Source organism: Hemiscyllium ocellatum, chromosome 30 (genome assembly GCF_020745735.1).
Source record: "Hemiscyllium ocellatum isolate sHemOce1 chromosome 30, sHemOce1.pat.X.cur, whole genome shotgun sequence".
In the NCBI taxonomy this organism is placed as follows: domain Eukaryota; kingdom Metazoa; phylum Chordata; class Chondrichthyes; order Orectolobiformes; family Hemiscylliidae; genus Hemiscyllium; species Hemiscyllium ocellatum.
In genome coordinates, this window is record NC_083430.1 from 43,724,989 (window position 1) to 43,741,879 (window position 16,891).

At 41.9% G+C, this 16,891-nt stretch overlaps 1 protein-coding gene across 1 annotated transcript in view; it reads right to left on the bottom strand.

Annotated features, from left to right (window-relative positions):
• zmpste24 (zinc metallopeptidase, STE24 homolog) overlaps positions 1-16,095 on the bottom strand; it is a 34,440-nt gene extending 18,345 nt beyond the window's left edge. Inside the window, exons 1-4 of the mRNA XM_060847485.1 lie at positions 15,632-16,095; positions 10,008-10,154; positions 7,645-7,731; positions 3,493-3,609 (exon numbers count right to left, since the gene is read on the bottom strand). Of these exons, the coding sequence (XP_060703468.1) occupies positions 3,493-3,609; positions 7,645-7,731; positions 10,008-10,154; positions 15,632-15,739 (459 nt within the window). The 5' untranslated portion in view covers positions 15,740-16,095. The remainder of the gene's footprint in view (positions 1-3,492; positions 3,610-7,644; positions 7,732-10,007; positions 10,155-15,631) is intronic.
• Between the last annotated feature and the right edge of the window lie 796 nt (positions 16,096-16,891).

The following is a 16,891-nucleotide window of genomic DNA, read 5'->3' on the forward strand; positions in this document are numbered from 1 at the left end:
GATGTATTTGGAAGCACTAGCTTTCGGAGCACTGCTCCTTCACACCAAAGCTTGTACTTCCAAATAAGCCTTTTGGACTACAACCTGGTGCTGTGTGACTTTTAACTTCACACGGACAGTCAGCAGAGGGTGGAATCGAACCCAGGTCCCTGGCACTCTGAGGCAGCAGTGCTAACTACCAAGCCACCATGCCACATTTCGTTCAGAAATACAGAGTAAATCAGGAAACATCAATAAAAGTTAGTCAAAACATTTCTAACCTATTTTGAGGAAGAAAAAAATTTTATTAAATTCCAGTAAAGGCTGAATGAATAAGTGGCTCCTCCAGCATGATACTAAACCATGGCGACCAGGTCCGATGAAAGGTCACAAACCTCAAACACAAACCATATTTTGCTTCCCATGAATGCTGCCTCACTTGCTGAGTTTTTCCAGAATTCATTGTAAATTTTCAGCGACCACTGGATTTTGCTTTGTCCAGGCAAGCGAGTTCCTGGTTCAATCCCTGGTGTGTTCTGAGTTGGCCATCAGTCAGGGCAGTAACAGAGTCAATGCAATCAGCTGCAGTGGCCCTGATCTAGGGAGGGCATTGAAAGGGGTTGGGAGGTTTCGTTTCCAGACAGAACCAGGATCAACATCAGTGTGCCTGATGTAAATAGCCTGACACTCACTGGTTTAGTTTTAAACAAAGGAATAGCTACTTCATTCGGGTACCGGGAGGCTGCAATGAATGAGGATGCATGCATGGCAAGATCACAGTCTGTGAGGAAAAAGCAATGGAGAGGAAGTATAAACTCTTCCTCTTTTTTGAAAATAAAGCCCTGATTACAACACAGCAGACTTAGTTTCACAATTAACAAACTCAATAACATATACTCTATTCATTCTGTGGCATATGAAGCTATCAGTTACTTTTGTCTCAAGCAAGGAATTTCCTAAACAAAAACAAAAATTGCTGGAAAACTCAGCAGGTCTGGCAGCGTCTGTGGAGGGAAAACTATTAATGTAACAGATCTAGTGACACCTTATCAGAACGGATTGCAGCTAAAAAAAGTTTGGTATATATGCCAAAGAGGGGGATAGGAGAAGGACACTACAATGTTCTGTCTGCAAAAGTGACCAAGATTCTTGTTGCCTGCCTATTCAACACACCAAGTATGCCAGCCAAAATGTGTGTCTCAGGCTTGCTGCAGTACTCCAGCAAAGCTCAGCGCAAGCTGGAAGAATATTTCATTTTCCACTTGGGGACCCCACAATCTTCAGGACTCAGTACAGTGTTCAATAACTTTCCCCCGTGTCTCTCCATCACCCCACCACCAGACCAGACTTTGTTATCACATGGGTTGCTACCACAACCAACCATTGTCAGTCACCAACGGTCCCATTAGCAGCTTTTGATTCTCCCAGGCTGACCTTTAACCGTTCCATTGTCCCTCTGGACTCTATCTCTACCTATTACTTACTCCTCCATCCTCTTCATCTTCAGCAAATATAGCAACCCTTTCTAGCCAATTGTTCTGGAGGGTCACTGGACCAAAACGTTAAGTTTGCTTTCTTTTCACAGATGATGCCAGACTTGCTGAGTTTTTAGCAATTTCTGTTTTCGTTTCTGATTTCCAGCATCTACAGTTCTTTAGTTTTTAAGGAATTCCCTAAATCTCGCTCCTTCTATCTGTCCCCTCTTTAAGATACTACTTAAACCTACCTCTCTGTCAAGCTTTTGTTGCCCTAGCCCTAATAGCTTACAAGGCATAAATAGTTGCATTTGGTTTGACAATACTCCTTTAAAGTTCCATTGGACACTTCACCATGTTAAAGGAACAATATAAATGCAAGTTGCTTTTTTTTTCCCCATATAAATACATTATCATTTTGACTGACTACACCAAACACAGAGTTAATATTGCTTACTGTTAACTGTCTCTGCAAGCCTCAGGGCATATACATTACAGCTTTGCGTATCATGCCAAAAACAATGAAACGCTGCAATGTGCTTACCAGTGCAGATTAATAAGTGTCCATTCAGTGACTACGAGATAGAATCTCAAGAGTTTGGAACATATCAAATCTGTCTTAAAGGGAGGAGTCAAATCAAGTCAAATCATTCCATTCAATTACAAATATCACCAGATATTGTTCACCATACCTTTTATATTTGGCAGCAGATTTGCAGTCAGCAAACATTGTTTTGAACTCTCCATTTAAACAATTGCTACTGTCTGGCATCTTCGGGAATATTTGAAGCTATATTCTTAAGCTGCGCTGAACCAACAGCAAAGCCAACTTGGAGCTCAAAGATTCAATAATGACAGCGAAGCAAAGGATTATTTCTTTCACAGGTTAGTTACATACTTGGGGTTAGTGTCGAGGAGGTACCTTGGCTGTTTTTCGTACTCGCATGATGAAATTTGAATAATATTTAGTAAGACCAGATTATTTATCTGTTTATTAGAGTCATAGAGATGTACAGCATGGAAACAGACCCTTCGGTCCAACCCGTCCATGCCAACCAGATATCCCAACCCAACCTAGTTCCACCTGCCAGCACCCGGCCCATATCCCTCCAAACCCTTCCTATTCACATACCCATCCAAATGCCTCTTAAATGTTGCAATTGTACCAGCCTCCACCACATCCTCTGGCAGCTCATTCCATACATGTAACACCCTCAGGTCTCTTTTATATCTTTCCCCACTCACCCTAAACCTATGCCCTCTAGTTCTGGACTCCCCAACCCCAGGGAAAAGACTTTGCCTATTTATCCCATCCATGCCCCTCAATTTTGTAAACCTCTATAAGGTCACCCCTCAGTCTCCGATGCTCCAGGGAAAACAGCCCCAGCCTGTTCAGCCTCTCCCTGTAGCTCAGATCCTCCAACCCGGGCAACATCCTTGTAAATCTTTTCTGAACCCTTCCAAGTTTCACAGCATCTTTCCAATAGGAAGGAGACCAGAATTGCACGCAATATTCCAACAGTGGCCTAACCAATGTCCTGTACAGCCGCAACATGACCTCCCAACTCCTGTACTCAATACTCTGACCAATAAAGGAAAGCATACCAAAAGCCTTCTTCACTATCCTATTTTACAGTGAATTTCACCTATAATGGCTTGCTGACGATCAGCAGGAGAAATATTGCAGCACAGTGGCAAGGGATGTTACTCCGACATTAATTCTTGCTACATGTATCCTGATAGCCAGCAGTTAAAGGCTCACTCTGGTAGTGCACTATTTTCAAGATTGAAATCAAACCTCAAGGAAATATTGGAGTTTAAAAACTTATAACTTGTGGTTAGTTATCTTCTTTTTGTTTTTAACAATATTGATCATATTTTGGCCTCCTTTTCCGAGAGCAATGGAACAGAGTGTCCATCCCATTTAACTTCAAAAATGTTAATGTTTGATATATTAACAAACTATAATCCACAAGCCATTTGTAGTCTGTTCCAAGAATTAATTTTTTCACTTAAAGAAATTCTGGAATCCACAGACCTGCTGATTGAAACCATGCTTCTCTTCAATGATAAAAGTGTTGTAGATGCTCCATGGGAGACCTGTGACTGCACTGAATAACGTTGCGAGAAATAGGAATACCAAGGACTGGGTTATCTGTTCAAAGAAAACAAAAATATGAAGGAAAAGTTTCCTTAAAATAAAAGCACAAGCTGCACTACAAAGACAATTCTGAAAAGATGGATTCCTCATATGAAATACTCTACAATTTGTAAATAACTTCAAAAAGAATGAAATCACATCCATATCTTCCAATATGAAGCTTTGCAAGTGAGAATTCAGAATTGTAGATTCATTGTAAGTGGTAATGAATTGAAACTACAAGTTACTCCCTGAAAGTGCAGTAGATGTCAGATTTGTTTGAAAAGCAGGTACATGCATGGAGTGAAGAAAGGGCGTAGACAGCCATTTAATGTTGTCTGTAGGTCCTCCATCCAAATTCTTTCACTGTTTGGTACAAACAATAGGCCAAATGTACTGTATTCTTTTGACATTTTCCTGCTCCCTTCAGCTAAAATGTTTTGGAACTTGCTGAGGTGTAGACATGATAACTGGTTATAGTTAGCGTTCTCCAGGACATGGAATATAATTGTCTGTCTCGTTATATACTGTCAGTTATTTTTACATCCATCTAAGGGGGCAGATAGATTAGATTACTTAGTGTGGAAACAGGCCCATCGGTCCAACAAGTCCACACCGACCCGCCGAAGCGCAACCCACCCAGACCCATTCCCCCACATTTACTCCTTCACCTAACAGTACGGGCCATTTAGGAAGGCCAATTCACCTGACCTGCACATTTTTTTGGACTGTGGGAGGAAACCGGAGCACTCGGAGGAAACCCACACAGACACGGGGAGAATGTGCAAACTCCACACAGTCAGTTACCTGAGGCGGGAATTGAACCCAGGTCTCTGGCGCTGTGAGGCAGCAGTGCTAACCACTGTGCCACCGTGCAGCTCACGGGCCTCAGTTAATCTCATACAATATATGGTACTTGCAATTTTTAAAAATTCACTCACGGGAAGCGGACGTTGCTGGCTCAGCCAGCATTTATTGCTCAGAGGGCAATTTAAGAGTCCACTTTGCTGTGGGTCTGGAGTCACATATGGGCCAGACCAGGTAAGGATGGCAGTTTCCTTCCCTGACGACTATAATCAGATTTAAGTCCTGATTTTCTTCCCCACTGAATTCAAATTCCACCATTTACCATGGCAGGATTTGAACCCAGGTCCCTCGGACATTACCGGGGTCTCTGGATTAATTGCCGAGTGATAATACCCCTAAGCCATTGCTTCCCCTGAAGTGCAGCACTTGCACAAGCACTGCGCTGAGTTATCGATCCGGGATGCTAATACACCGAAGTTTCAGCAACACGGCACAAATCAACTTTGAGTCAAAGGTGAGAGCGCTACCTCTTGACCAAAGATTAGTTTTACTTTCCCTCTTCCTCCTCCCTTTCTCAATGAGTGCCTCTTTCATCTCTGCACGGTCTGCATTTGGATGGCACTAATCAAGCGTGACTGCCCTTCATTGGTTTTAGCGAATATGGTCTTCAGGCAAGAAGGGAAGCATCATTTTATTTTGAGGCTTCAGGCAGGGTAAGGGTGAATGGCAGCAGTTGGTATTGCTCGAGTGTTTAAAAAAAAGGATTGGAACTAAAGTTGCACCAAATTTCTGAATAAAATAATAATGTTAAAATTATAGCTTTGCTGGGTTAAAATAATTGCACTTAAAAATTATGGTTTGGCAAAGAAGCCGAGGCTAAATGTTAAGAAATTCTAAATTCCCCATTAACCTGACAGGAAAAACAGAGTCCTTGCAAGTTCTAGCAATTATGTTTTGCAGTCCAATTAACCCCCTGTCCACCACACCTCCTCACTCGAAGCTACCAGTTAGACTGATCTCACCTTCCATGATGAGGCCGTGTTAGTTAAAACTGAAAAATTTGACCAGCTCAATGGTCATTTCTTCCATGTAAAGCAAGATAATGGAGAGATTTAGACTAGGAAGGAGTGAGGGAGGAAGAAAGGTCATGACAGTGGCTCAGCAGTTAGCACTGCTGCCTCTCAGCACCAGCACCTGGCTTTGATTCCATCCTTGGCTGACTGTGTGGAGTTTGCATATTCTCTCTGTCTGCTTTGGTTTCCTCTGGGTGCTGTGGTTTCCTCTCACAGTACAAAGATGTGCAAGTTAAGGGGCAGTCCCAGCAGATTGGAAAATAGCAAATGTTACACCACTGTTTAAAAAAAGAACTGGACAAAAGATGGGGAATTATAGACCAGTGAGCTTAACCTCTGCAGTGGGGAAGATACTTGAGTCTATTATCAAGGAAGAAATAGCAGGGCATCGCGAAAGAAAGTGTCCCAATGTACAGACGCAGCACGGGTTCATGAAGGGCAGGTCAGAATTCCAAAAGATTTGGGAAGCATATGTAGATATTTCAAGCAAGGTGGACAACAGGGACTAAGTGGATGTGGTGTATCTAGATTTCCAAAAGGTCTTTGACAAGGTGCCACACAAGAGGTTGCTGCATAAGATACAGATGCACGGTGTTAGGGGTACAATATGAGCAAGGATAGAGGATTGGCTGACTAACAGGATGCAAAGAGTAGGGATAAATGAGTGCTATTCTAGCTGGCAATCAGTAACTAGTGGTGTGTCTCAGGGATCGGTGTTGGGACCACAATTATTTAAGATTTATATAAATGATTAGGAATTGAGGACCACGGCTACGGTGTCAAAATTTGCTGATGATAGTAAGATGAGTGGCAGAGCAAAGTGTGCAGAGGACTGTGAAACTTTGCAGAGGATCATAGATACATTGAGTGAGTCGGCAAAGGTCTGGCAGATGGAATACAATGTTAGTAAATGTGAAGTCACATATTTGGGTAGGACCAACAGTAAAATAGATTATTACTTGAATGGCAAAATGTTGCAGCATGCTGCTATGCAGAGGGACCTGGGTGTCCTTGTGCATGAGTCGCAGAAGGTACAATAAGTAATTAGGAAGGGAAATGGAATTTTGTCCTTCATTGCTAAAGGGGTTGAGTTTAAAATCAGGGAGGTTATGTTGCAGCTGTACCAGGTGAGGCCACTCCTGGTGTACTGCGTGCGGTTTTGGTCTCCTTACTTGAGAAAGGATGCACTGGCACTGGAGGGGGTACAGAGGAGGTTCACTAGGTTGATTCTGGAGTTGAGGGGCTGGCTTGTGAGGAGAAGCTGAGTAGATCTGGATTATATTCATTGGAATTCAGAAGAACGAGGTGGGAATCTTATAGAAGCATATAAAATTATGAAGGGAATGGATAAAATAGAAATAGATAGGATGTTTCCATTGGTCGGTGAGACTTGGACAAGAGGGTGGCCTCAAGATTAGAGGAGGCAGGTTTAGAACTGAACTGAGAAGGAGCTTCTTCACCCAGAGGGTTATTAATCTATGGAATTCCTTGCCCAGGAAAGTAGTTGATGCTACTTCAGTAATCGCTTTTAAAGCTAAGGTAAATACTTTTTTGAAAGATAAAGGAATTAAGGGATATGGTGAAAATGCGGGTAAGTGGAGCTGAGTCCAAGAAAAGATCAGCCATGATCTTTTTGAGGGACAGAGCAGGCTCGAAGGGCTGGACAGCCTACTCCTGCTCTTAGTTCTTATGTCCTTACTGGTCGTGCTATAATGCCCATAGTGTTCAGGGATATGCAGGCTAGGTGGGTTAGTCATGTAAAATGTAGGGTTAAAGGGGCAGGACAGGGGGTGGGGGTGCTCTTTGGTGGGGTGGGGTGGACTTGAAGGGGCAAACAGCCTGCTTCCATGCTATACAAAAGCTATGATTGAAAAATATAACCCAAAATAACTTCACAAAACAACCTGACTAATGGAACAAGGCTAAGTTTTGCTTTTTTTCTGTTAAGGAAAATTAGGATCACAGTCCTGAAGGTAATTAAATGATTGTTGCAAATTTATGTATATGATGCCCGCCTCCTCCTCGCCCCGGACAGAGGAAAATACAGTCGAGATTCAAACCACATTATGGAAGCTAGATACAAGCCAAACTGTTCTATGGTACAGCCAGGAAGAATCACCAAAATCATTCAACATTGAAAATCTGATATTCTAAATTACAGAGTGCTTACTTCATATTCAGGTCCGAGACCAAAACGTCCGATGACATGTCCGGATACATTCCATAGAAAAGGAATTCCACCAAGCAAGAGGATAAGCTGCAAAGAGAGAAGCACAATTACATGAATCATGTTAAAATGATATCTTTTTAAACCAGTGATGGTTTGGTACTAAACCTTTACTAGTAACAAATGGGCCACAGTTGTACCCAAAATCACCCAATATTAAACCAGGTGAGAATTGTGCCTTCAACACTTCACACTTTGCTTTGGGGTTCACATTTTCTCTTTGACTGTTTGCAAAATCGGTTCTGAAATCTCACTCTCAAAAGGGTAATCATTCTTCACTCAAGGCACTGAGATCACCAGACTATCCAACCATGAAAGGGGGGGGAACTGCAGACAAATCTTTTGGAGGTGGGAATGGAAAAAGAGAAAAGCAGCAAGAGGGGAAATATCTGAAATCCACCGGATTTTGGTAAAAGCTTAATTGTTTCCGACCTGTCACTTACAGCTTGCCCATACTAAACATAGTATCAGCCTTTAGTATGAAACATTGCTAAAAAGCTGCTAGAAGTCGAGACTTTTCATCTTCACTCATCAGTACTAGGTCAGAAGAAACAGACTTGAGAAAAAGAGACACCACTTCTTCATATAGCTAAAGGTCACACAATACCAGATTATAGTCTAACAGGTTCCAATCAGTTTATTAAGTTCTGGATTTACATATTAATGAACAAAAACCTGCAACCCCATTCTAAAAGATGAAAAACTTAACAACAATCTAGGTTTGTTCAATATATCTTTTTAGTTGCATGACACTGTAATCTTTTGCTATAAATTCAGTGTCTTATGATCCTCTACCTGATGAAGGAGCACCGCTCTGAAAGCTAGTACTTCCAAACAAACCTGTTGGACTATAACCTGGTGTTGTGAGATTTTCAACCTTGTCCACCCCAGTCCAACACCAGCACCTCCACATCATAATATAGCATGAGAGATGTTATTGATTGGTCAGGCCATCATTAAACATAGTGATGCAGCAAGAATAGTTAACTGTTAATCTTAATTCTCAGGCCAGACATGTATATTCTGATTGGTAAGGATGTCACTATGGGGATATAGCAGCTTTGGCTGTCTCATGACCCCTTTTCTTAATAAGGTGCAATACATGCCTACATAAAACAAGGTCTGAATATTTATCTACATAGTTTCTAGCACACACAAATGCATTGTACTGTGGGCCTGGATTATGATCTCACATTTATTTCCTGTAGCACAGCTTGTTCGCCACATTCAATCATGAAAGGCAGTAGTCGAAAACAACTAACAGGTGGTGGATGCTCCAGAAATATCCCCAATCCCAACAATGGGGGCGTTCTGTATATCATTACAAAAGATAGGGTTATCAGTTAGATATGCCAAAGAAATTGCCCATTTCAGCTTCATTCAGAGGCCTGAGAATCAATGAATACAGCAAAGGCCTTGACAACATTCCAGTAACATTACCGAAGAGCTGTGCTCCAGAATTAGCTGTGCCCCTAGCCAAGCTGTTCCAGCACAGCTACTAAACTGGCCTGGCTAACAATGTGGAAAACTGATTGGGTATGTCCTGTCTACAAAATCCAATCCAAGCAATTACTGCTGCTCTGTCAGTCTACCTTTGCTCATCAGTAAAGTGTCGGAAGATATCATTGACAGTGCTATCAAATGGCACTAGATCAGCAATAACCTGCTCACTGATATTCAGTTTAAGTTCCACCAGGACCACTCTGTTCCTGACCTCCTTACAACCTCTGTCCAGTCACTCTCCCACCGTGTCTCATCAGGAGCATTATGCTTACTGACAGTTGAACAAATGCATCCCTGCAAACTCCAATCCACATAATACATACACATACAATCCTGTTCTACCTGCATTTCACTTCAAATTCAACTTCTAATGGAAGGACAAAAACAGAAGAAGGAAGGACTTTTAGGATAGGTGTGAAACACCATGCTGTTTTACCAAGCAATTGACAGCTGCACCACAACATATAAATATTTGAAGGCACATGGGTATATCATTTCATATTTTTGGAAGACATTAACTTTCCCTGCCTTTCCTATTTCCTGAGGTTAGGATACAGCACTCGTGAAACATTGCAAGTAAACTTTAATAAAATCAAGAAGAAAAATGCAAAACCAAATTCCGAATGAAATATTACCATATCATTGTAGAAAACTGCAAGAAAGCTAATACAACACTGAAGTTAAAAAGTACAAGATAATTGACAGAAAATTAAGACTTCATAAGAAATACACATTTAATCATATCTTTGGAATTAGACAATCAAACTTCTATGTACAAATATATCATACACAGCACTACTCACTGTCCCCTCAGTCTCAGAATAAAGCCCAGACCAGAATCCAAAAGTACTTTTATCCAGCTGGTACAGACGCGATTTCTCAAATGTTTCAGAATCCATGATCTTTCCCAATTCTTCAGGGACCAATGTGGTGTCTCTGTATGTCTTGCGCTAAAAAAAGGTGAAAGAGACAGTTCATGCATCATCTCTGCTGTAGAAATGTATTATATCCCCATTTACTCTCCAATACTGTCATTGTCTCTCTGACTCCTGCCTCCCATGCCTTTTAGTAAAGTGGTTGTTTACAAGCCTGAATGCGAGCAGTCTCATCAACCACAGGGACACCAAGTCTAACTGACGTTTCAGCAGGGATCTCTTCATAGTTACCAAAACCAGAAATCCCGATTACTGCTCCCACCTCCTCCCTCCAGCAGCTATCTGTGTAGTATCTTGGTCAAGATCAGCTCAGTCCACCAATTCTGGAGTACATCTGGTCCTTTATGACTTAGGTGCAATGACAAACAGTGCATTAATTCACTGAACATTATGGGGTGCGGGTGGAAACAAGCTAAATACATGAGCTGCTTTACACTTTTTTCCCCATTTTACAATCGGAAATCCTGAAATAAAATACTAATTTTCGTCCAATGGCAGAAGTTAGACGACTTGTTCAATCAATTAAAAATTTTACAAAAACCAATCAGAGGCTATAAGAAAATGTAACAATTCATTTATGGAGACTTGGTGCCAAAGTCCAACCCATATTACGATCAATGGCAATTGACGGTGGATGATAAGTAGCTCACTCTCCTTTTGTTTGGGGTGGGGTGGGGAAGATCTCACTTGCAGGCATCAGTTCTGCTTCTGATTTTTACACACGAATGAAAGGAATAGGAGTGGAGAGGACCATTCAGCTCTTATAGCCACAGGTGATCTTCTATCTCACTGCGACGGGCGGGCACGGTGGCTCAGTGGTTAGCACTGCTGCCTCACAGCACCAGGGACCTGGGTTCAATTCCTGCCTTGGGCAACTGTCTATGTGGAGTTTGTACATTCTCCTTGTGTCTGCATGGGTTTCCTCCGGTTTCTTCCCACAGTTCAAAGATGTGCTGGCTAGGTGAACTGGCCGTGCTAAACTGCTCGTAGTGTTAGGTGCAGGGGTAAATGTAGGGGAATAGATCTGAGTGGATTGCTCTTTGGAGAGTTGGTGTGGACTTGTTGGGCTGAAGGGCCTGTTTCCACAGTGGGGAATCTAATCTAATCTAATCTGGGAATCTAATCTCAACTCCACTTTCTCACCGTTCCCCTTATCCCTCGATTTCTGAGATTCCAGACATCCATCTATCTCAGTCTTGAAAGAATTGATTAAAAAAAGACAGAAAATAGGGGGAGCAGGCCATTCAGCCCTTCATACCTGCAATGCCATTCAATATGATTGAGGCTGATCATCAATCTCAGTACCATGTACCCTTTGATCTCTTCACATTTAAGAACTATATCTAGTGCTTTCTTGAAAGCATTCAATGTTTTGGCTTCAACAGCTTTCTGTGGCAGAGACTTCTGCAGGCTCACCACTCATGCTCTTCATCTCAGTCTTCAATGACTTATCCCACACCCTTAGATTCTGAAGCCTGGTTCTGGACTCCCTGTTGATTGGGAACATCTTCTTGCATTTACTGTATAGTCCTGCTCAAGTTTATAGGATTATAGTTTTACAAAAAGACAGTTTCCATTCTTACTCACCTAATCACAGCTGGAGAATCACTGGAATTAGCTTCTCTCCCTGCTCCAAGTCCTTGGTTCTAGTGTCCAAAGAACTATCCTTGGCCACTTCCTATTTCTCATCTACACACTGCCCCTCAGCCATGTCGTCCAAATACAGTTTTATTTTTCACATGTGTGTTGATGACACCCAGCTCCACATCACAACCACCTTTCTCAACTCCTTCACTGTTGCTAAACTATCAGACTGCATATCGGACATCCAGTACTGGATGAGCAGGGATTACTTCCAATTAAATATTGGAAAGACTGAAGAGCCTTTGGTGCCCCCAGTCCAGTCTACAATCCCTCTCCCTGGCAACAGTCTGAAGTTCAGTCTTTTTGCAACTTCGGTGACATAGGATTCTGAATGAATGTTGGAACTCATATGGATACCATTTGTAAATAGTTCTTGATAAACAAACTCTTGATTTTAAAATTCCAATCTTTGTTTTCACATTCGTCCATGACGTCATCCCTTTCTATCTCTGTATCACCTTCAAGCCTCCTTTATTCCAAAACCCTCAGATCTCAGTGTTCCTCTAATTCTGGGCTCTTCAGCTCCCCCATCATAACTGCCCAATCTTCAGTTGCCAAGCTCTGGAAATGCCTGCATACACTTCCCCTAGTTTAATTTCTTCCTTTAAGATACTTCTTTAAATATACTTCTTTCACAAAAAAACTTTGTGATCATCAAACTGTCAAAATCTCTCATCTTTTAAAAAATCTTAAAGACGAGGCAGAGTGTGAATCATGTCCTTTAACTGTGGAAAATAACTTACGGAAGTGATCCTTGCCAAATATTTCCACTCTTCAGCAGAAGTGTGCAATGAAAGCTCTACCTGACCTCCCTAGTTCAAAGACATGATCTAATTCAGCTTAATCCAGGAATTACTGTCTTGTCTTTTTTTTAAAACCAAACCAAAGCGTTGCCAGTCTCTCAACACAATCAATTTGCTAACACTCACTGGTTCAAGCTTGTACATTTTCTAATCAATCTGTTCACAGATGTTATTACACAACCCTGAAGCAAGAACACATATCAGATATAACAGCATTGTTTTAAGAAAGTGTTTCTTTTAGATACTGGAAAAGCACAGCAGGTCAGGCAGCATTCAAAGAGCAGGAGAATCGACGTCGATTCTCCTGCTCCTTGGATGCTGCCTGACCTGCTGCACTTTTCCAGCAACACATTTTCAGTTCTAATCTCCAGCATCTGCAGTCCTCACTTTCTCCTTGTTTCTTTTAGATACTCAACACAACTTTCCAAATCATATGCATGTATGTCTGGCACCAGAGTGAAAAACTCCCAAGTATCATAATCAACCATAATATTGTTACATGTTTGACAAGGTTCCACATGGTAGACTCATTAGTCAGGTTAGATTACATGGAATACAGGGAGAACTAGCCATTTGGCTAGAAAGGGGAGAGGTGATGGCCTTGTGATAGTATCACTGGACAGTTAATCCAGATAATGTTCAGGATACCTGGGTTCGAATCCTGCCAGACCAGATGGTAAAATTTCAATTCAATTTTTTTTTAAAAATCTAGAATGAAGAGTCTGACAATGACTATGAATCCATTGTTAATTGTCAGAAAAAACCCATCTGGTTCACTAATGTCCTTTAAGGGAAGGAAACTGCTATCCTTGCCTGATCTGGCCTACACGTGACTACAGATCCATAGCAATGCAGTTGACTCTTAACTGCCCTTGGGCAATTACAGATGGGCAACAAGTGCTGCCAAGCCAGAAACACCGTGGTCCCATGAATGGATTTTTAAAAATGGCTCAAAGGTAGGAGACAGAGAGTAGTGATGGAGGGTTGCTTTTTGGACTGGAGGCTTTTGACCCGCAGTGTGCTGCAAGGTTCGATGCAGATCCACTTTTTGATTATTTATATCAATGATTTGGATGTGAACATAGGAGGTATGGTTAATGATGCTTGCAAAATTGGTGGTGTAGTGGACAATGAAGAAGATTACCTCAGAGTACAATGGGCCAAGGATTGTCAGATGGAATTTAATTTAAATAAATGTGAAGTGCTGCATTTTGGTAAGGCAAATCAGGACAGGACGCAAACACTTAATGGTAAGGTCCTGGGTTGTGTTGCCAAACAAAGAGACCTTGGCGTGCAGGTTCATAGCTCCCTTAAAGTGGAGTCACAGGTAGGCAGGATAGTGAAGGTAGCATTTGGTACACTTGTCTTTATTGTTCAGTGCAGAGTATAGGAGTTGAGAGGTCATGTTGTAGCTGTACAAGGTGCTGGTTAGGCCACTCTTGGAAAACTGCATTCAGTTCAGGTCTCCCTGCTATAGGAAGGATGTTGAGAAACTTGAAAGGGTTCAGAAAAGATTTATATGGATGCTGTCTGGGTTGGAGGTTCTAAGCTATGGGGAGAGGCTAAATAGGTTGGGGCTATTTTGCCTGGATCATCAGAGGCTGAGGAGTGACCTTATAGAGGCTTATAAAATTATAAGGGGCATAGATAGGATGAATTGTCCACGTCTTTCGTGCCAAGGTAGGGAGTCCAAACCTGAACATGAGAGGAACGATTTAAAAGGGACCTGAGGGGCGACTTTTCATGCAGAGGTTGGTGCATGTATGGAATGAGCTGTCAGAGGATTTGGTGGAGGCTGGTACAATTACAATATCAAAAAGGCATCTGGATGGGTATATGAATAGAATCCAAAAAGAGAAAATGCTGGAAAATCTCAGCAGGTCTGGCAGCATCTGTAAGGAGAGAAAACAGCTGACGTTTTGAGTCTAACTGACCCTTTATCAACGGGTTTATTCAGGGTATATGAGTAGGAAAGGTTTTGAGGGATATGGTTCAAATGCTGGCAAATGAGACTAGATTAATTCAGGATAATTCAGCACGAACAAACTGGACTGAGGGGTCAGTTTCCAGCTGTGCATCTCTATTACCTAAAGTGATTATCCCAAACTTGTAACACATTAACTCAAGGCTACAATTTTAGTCATTTAGAGCTGTTCACGAAAGGTGATGATTTTACAGGCTTAGGGGTATAGACTGGATGGGCATGGGAAAGAACTTTTCCCAGAGAGAAAGTGGTAATGTCCTGGAATTTTCTGTCCACCAGTGTGACAGAAGCATGGACAATCAATGGTTTCAAAAGGAAATAAATCTAAAGGACTACCAGCGGAGGAGCAAGGGAATGGGGCTCACTGGATTACTCCAGGGGGAGCTGGAACGGACTCGATGGGCCAAATGCACTCCTCCTGTACCTTAATGACTTTACCCCAACCGATTCCCAATCGTTTCCCACCCTTCAAATATTTTACAACTGGACAATGAATGTTTGATTTGTCAGTGGAAAACAAAATTTATATCATTTCAAGCCATCGTATATAAAATTTAACTGCGCAGAGAGGAATTATGCGTGCGACAGAGAGGGTCATCAGTCCCACTGTCGCATTGTCCAACTCATTCAAAAACTGTCAACCAAGCCTAAAGCTGGGAGGGGAGAGGAGGGGAGGGGTGGGGAGCATTTTAGTTTCAACTTCAGCTATTAATTTAAAAAACATTGTAACCAAGTCTTTACACTTTAAATCAAAAGCTACAGTGGAGCATCAAAGCTGATTTAGTGAGATGATATTCAAAGTTTCCTATTAGATTGCTGCACCGTTACAATGTATCGAACGCCTCCATACATTGTTACAATGTATCAAGATTGTCGGATACATTGTCTCAGCGAGGGGTGCGATTTCTTTCTCCACCAAGCAGGGCGTGGTAACAAAATGCTCAGATTCTCCAAACCGGGGATTTTGGGTCTCTTGGTGTTTGATTCTTTCTTCCCCCACCCCACCCCTCCATCCCGACCACCATACCTGGGGGAGGTGTTTGATGGAGACACCCACTCACCTGTCTGTGAGCCAGATAGGCCTCCCATAGATACACGGTCCATGAAAAGAGCAGCACCGAGTAAAAGATTTGATTTTCGGTGCTTATCTCTGCAATAACGTGAATCATAATTCCCCGGCCACTTTCGACTGTCACTGGCACCGAAAAACTATTCACTTTTATTTAAATCTTCTTTTGACAAGATCTCGACCGTCGCTAGAGAAAATAAGTTTTTTTTTAAATTAAAAAGGGCTTTTCTTTCTCTCTCACACTATTTTCTTTACTCACTATTTTAACCCCCTTTAGTTAATTGAATTTTATTGTTTTTTTTCCTCGATCTGTACACCTCAGTCAACTCATCGAGCTCTTGCCGCCGGCTGGGTTACACTTAAATAGATCCGGGTGGACAGGAAGTTGGTGCGCTGGTAAACTTTGTTCCAACGTACGAAAGTGATCTTTGGAGTTGAATTGATATTCATCAAATTAAACAAATAAAAGTGCCATCTTTTTCAGAGTGACACATTTACAAATTCGAATCAGAGGAAAAAAAGACAAACTTAACCCAAATATCGAATACAGATTGCAGCAGGTTCAGGAGGTAGCTAACCACCACCTCGTCAAGGGTAACTCGTGATGACAATAAATGATGGCCAAGCATTCACATGCACATCCCTAGAGTGATCTTAAGAAAACACATAAGCAGGAGTCGGCCAGTCCACCCATAACCCTGCTTGGTCAAGCAAAAAGATCATGATTTAAGGCTGATTTGGTAGTGGTAGCACATTTCAGCTTGTGCCCCACAGTTACAACATTTAAAAGATATTTGAAAAAGTACAGGAATAGGAAAAGTTTGGAGGGATATGGGGCAAACACATCAAATGGGACTAACTTGGTTTGGGAACATGGTTGGACCAAAGGGTCTGTTTCCACACTGTATGATTCTATAACCCTTAATTTCAGCAGGCATTCTAACCCAGCACATTTGATGACCCAGCCACCAATGCCAGAGAGAATGTCAATCATTATAACATGATGGAGGAAAAAATCCTCAGCATCTTTTTCTTAAATGAGGGATCTCTTGTATTAAAACTATATCCCTTATTTCTAGATTCTCTCCTGGGGGGAAATATCCTCTCAGTGTCTACTCTGTCAAGTCCCAAATGTTATGTATGCCCTGTGATTTCAGCCAGTATTGGAAAAGACTCAAGGGTTCCAATGGGTCCTTCATTTGCCTTCCCCATAGTTGCCCAAATATGGCACACACAAGAAAAAGGGATGGAG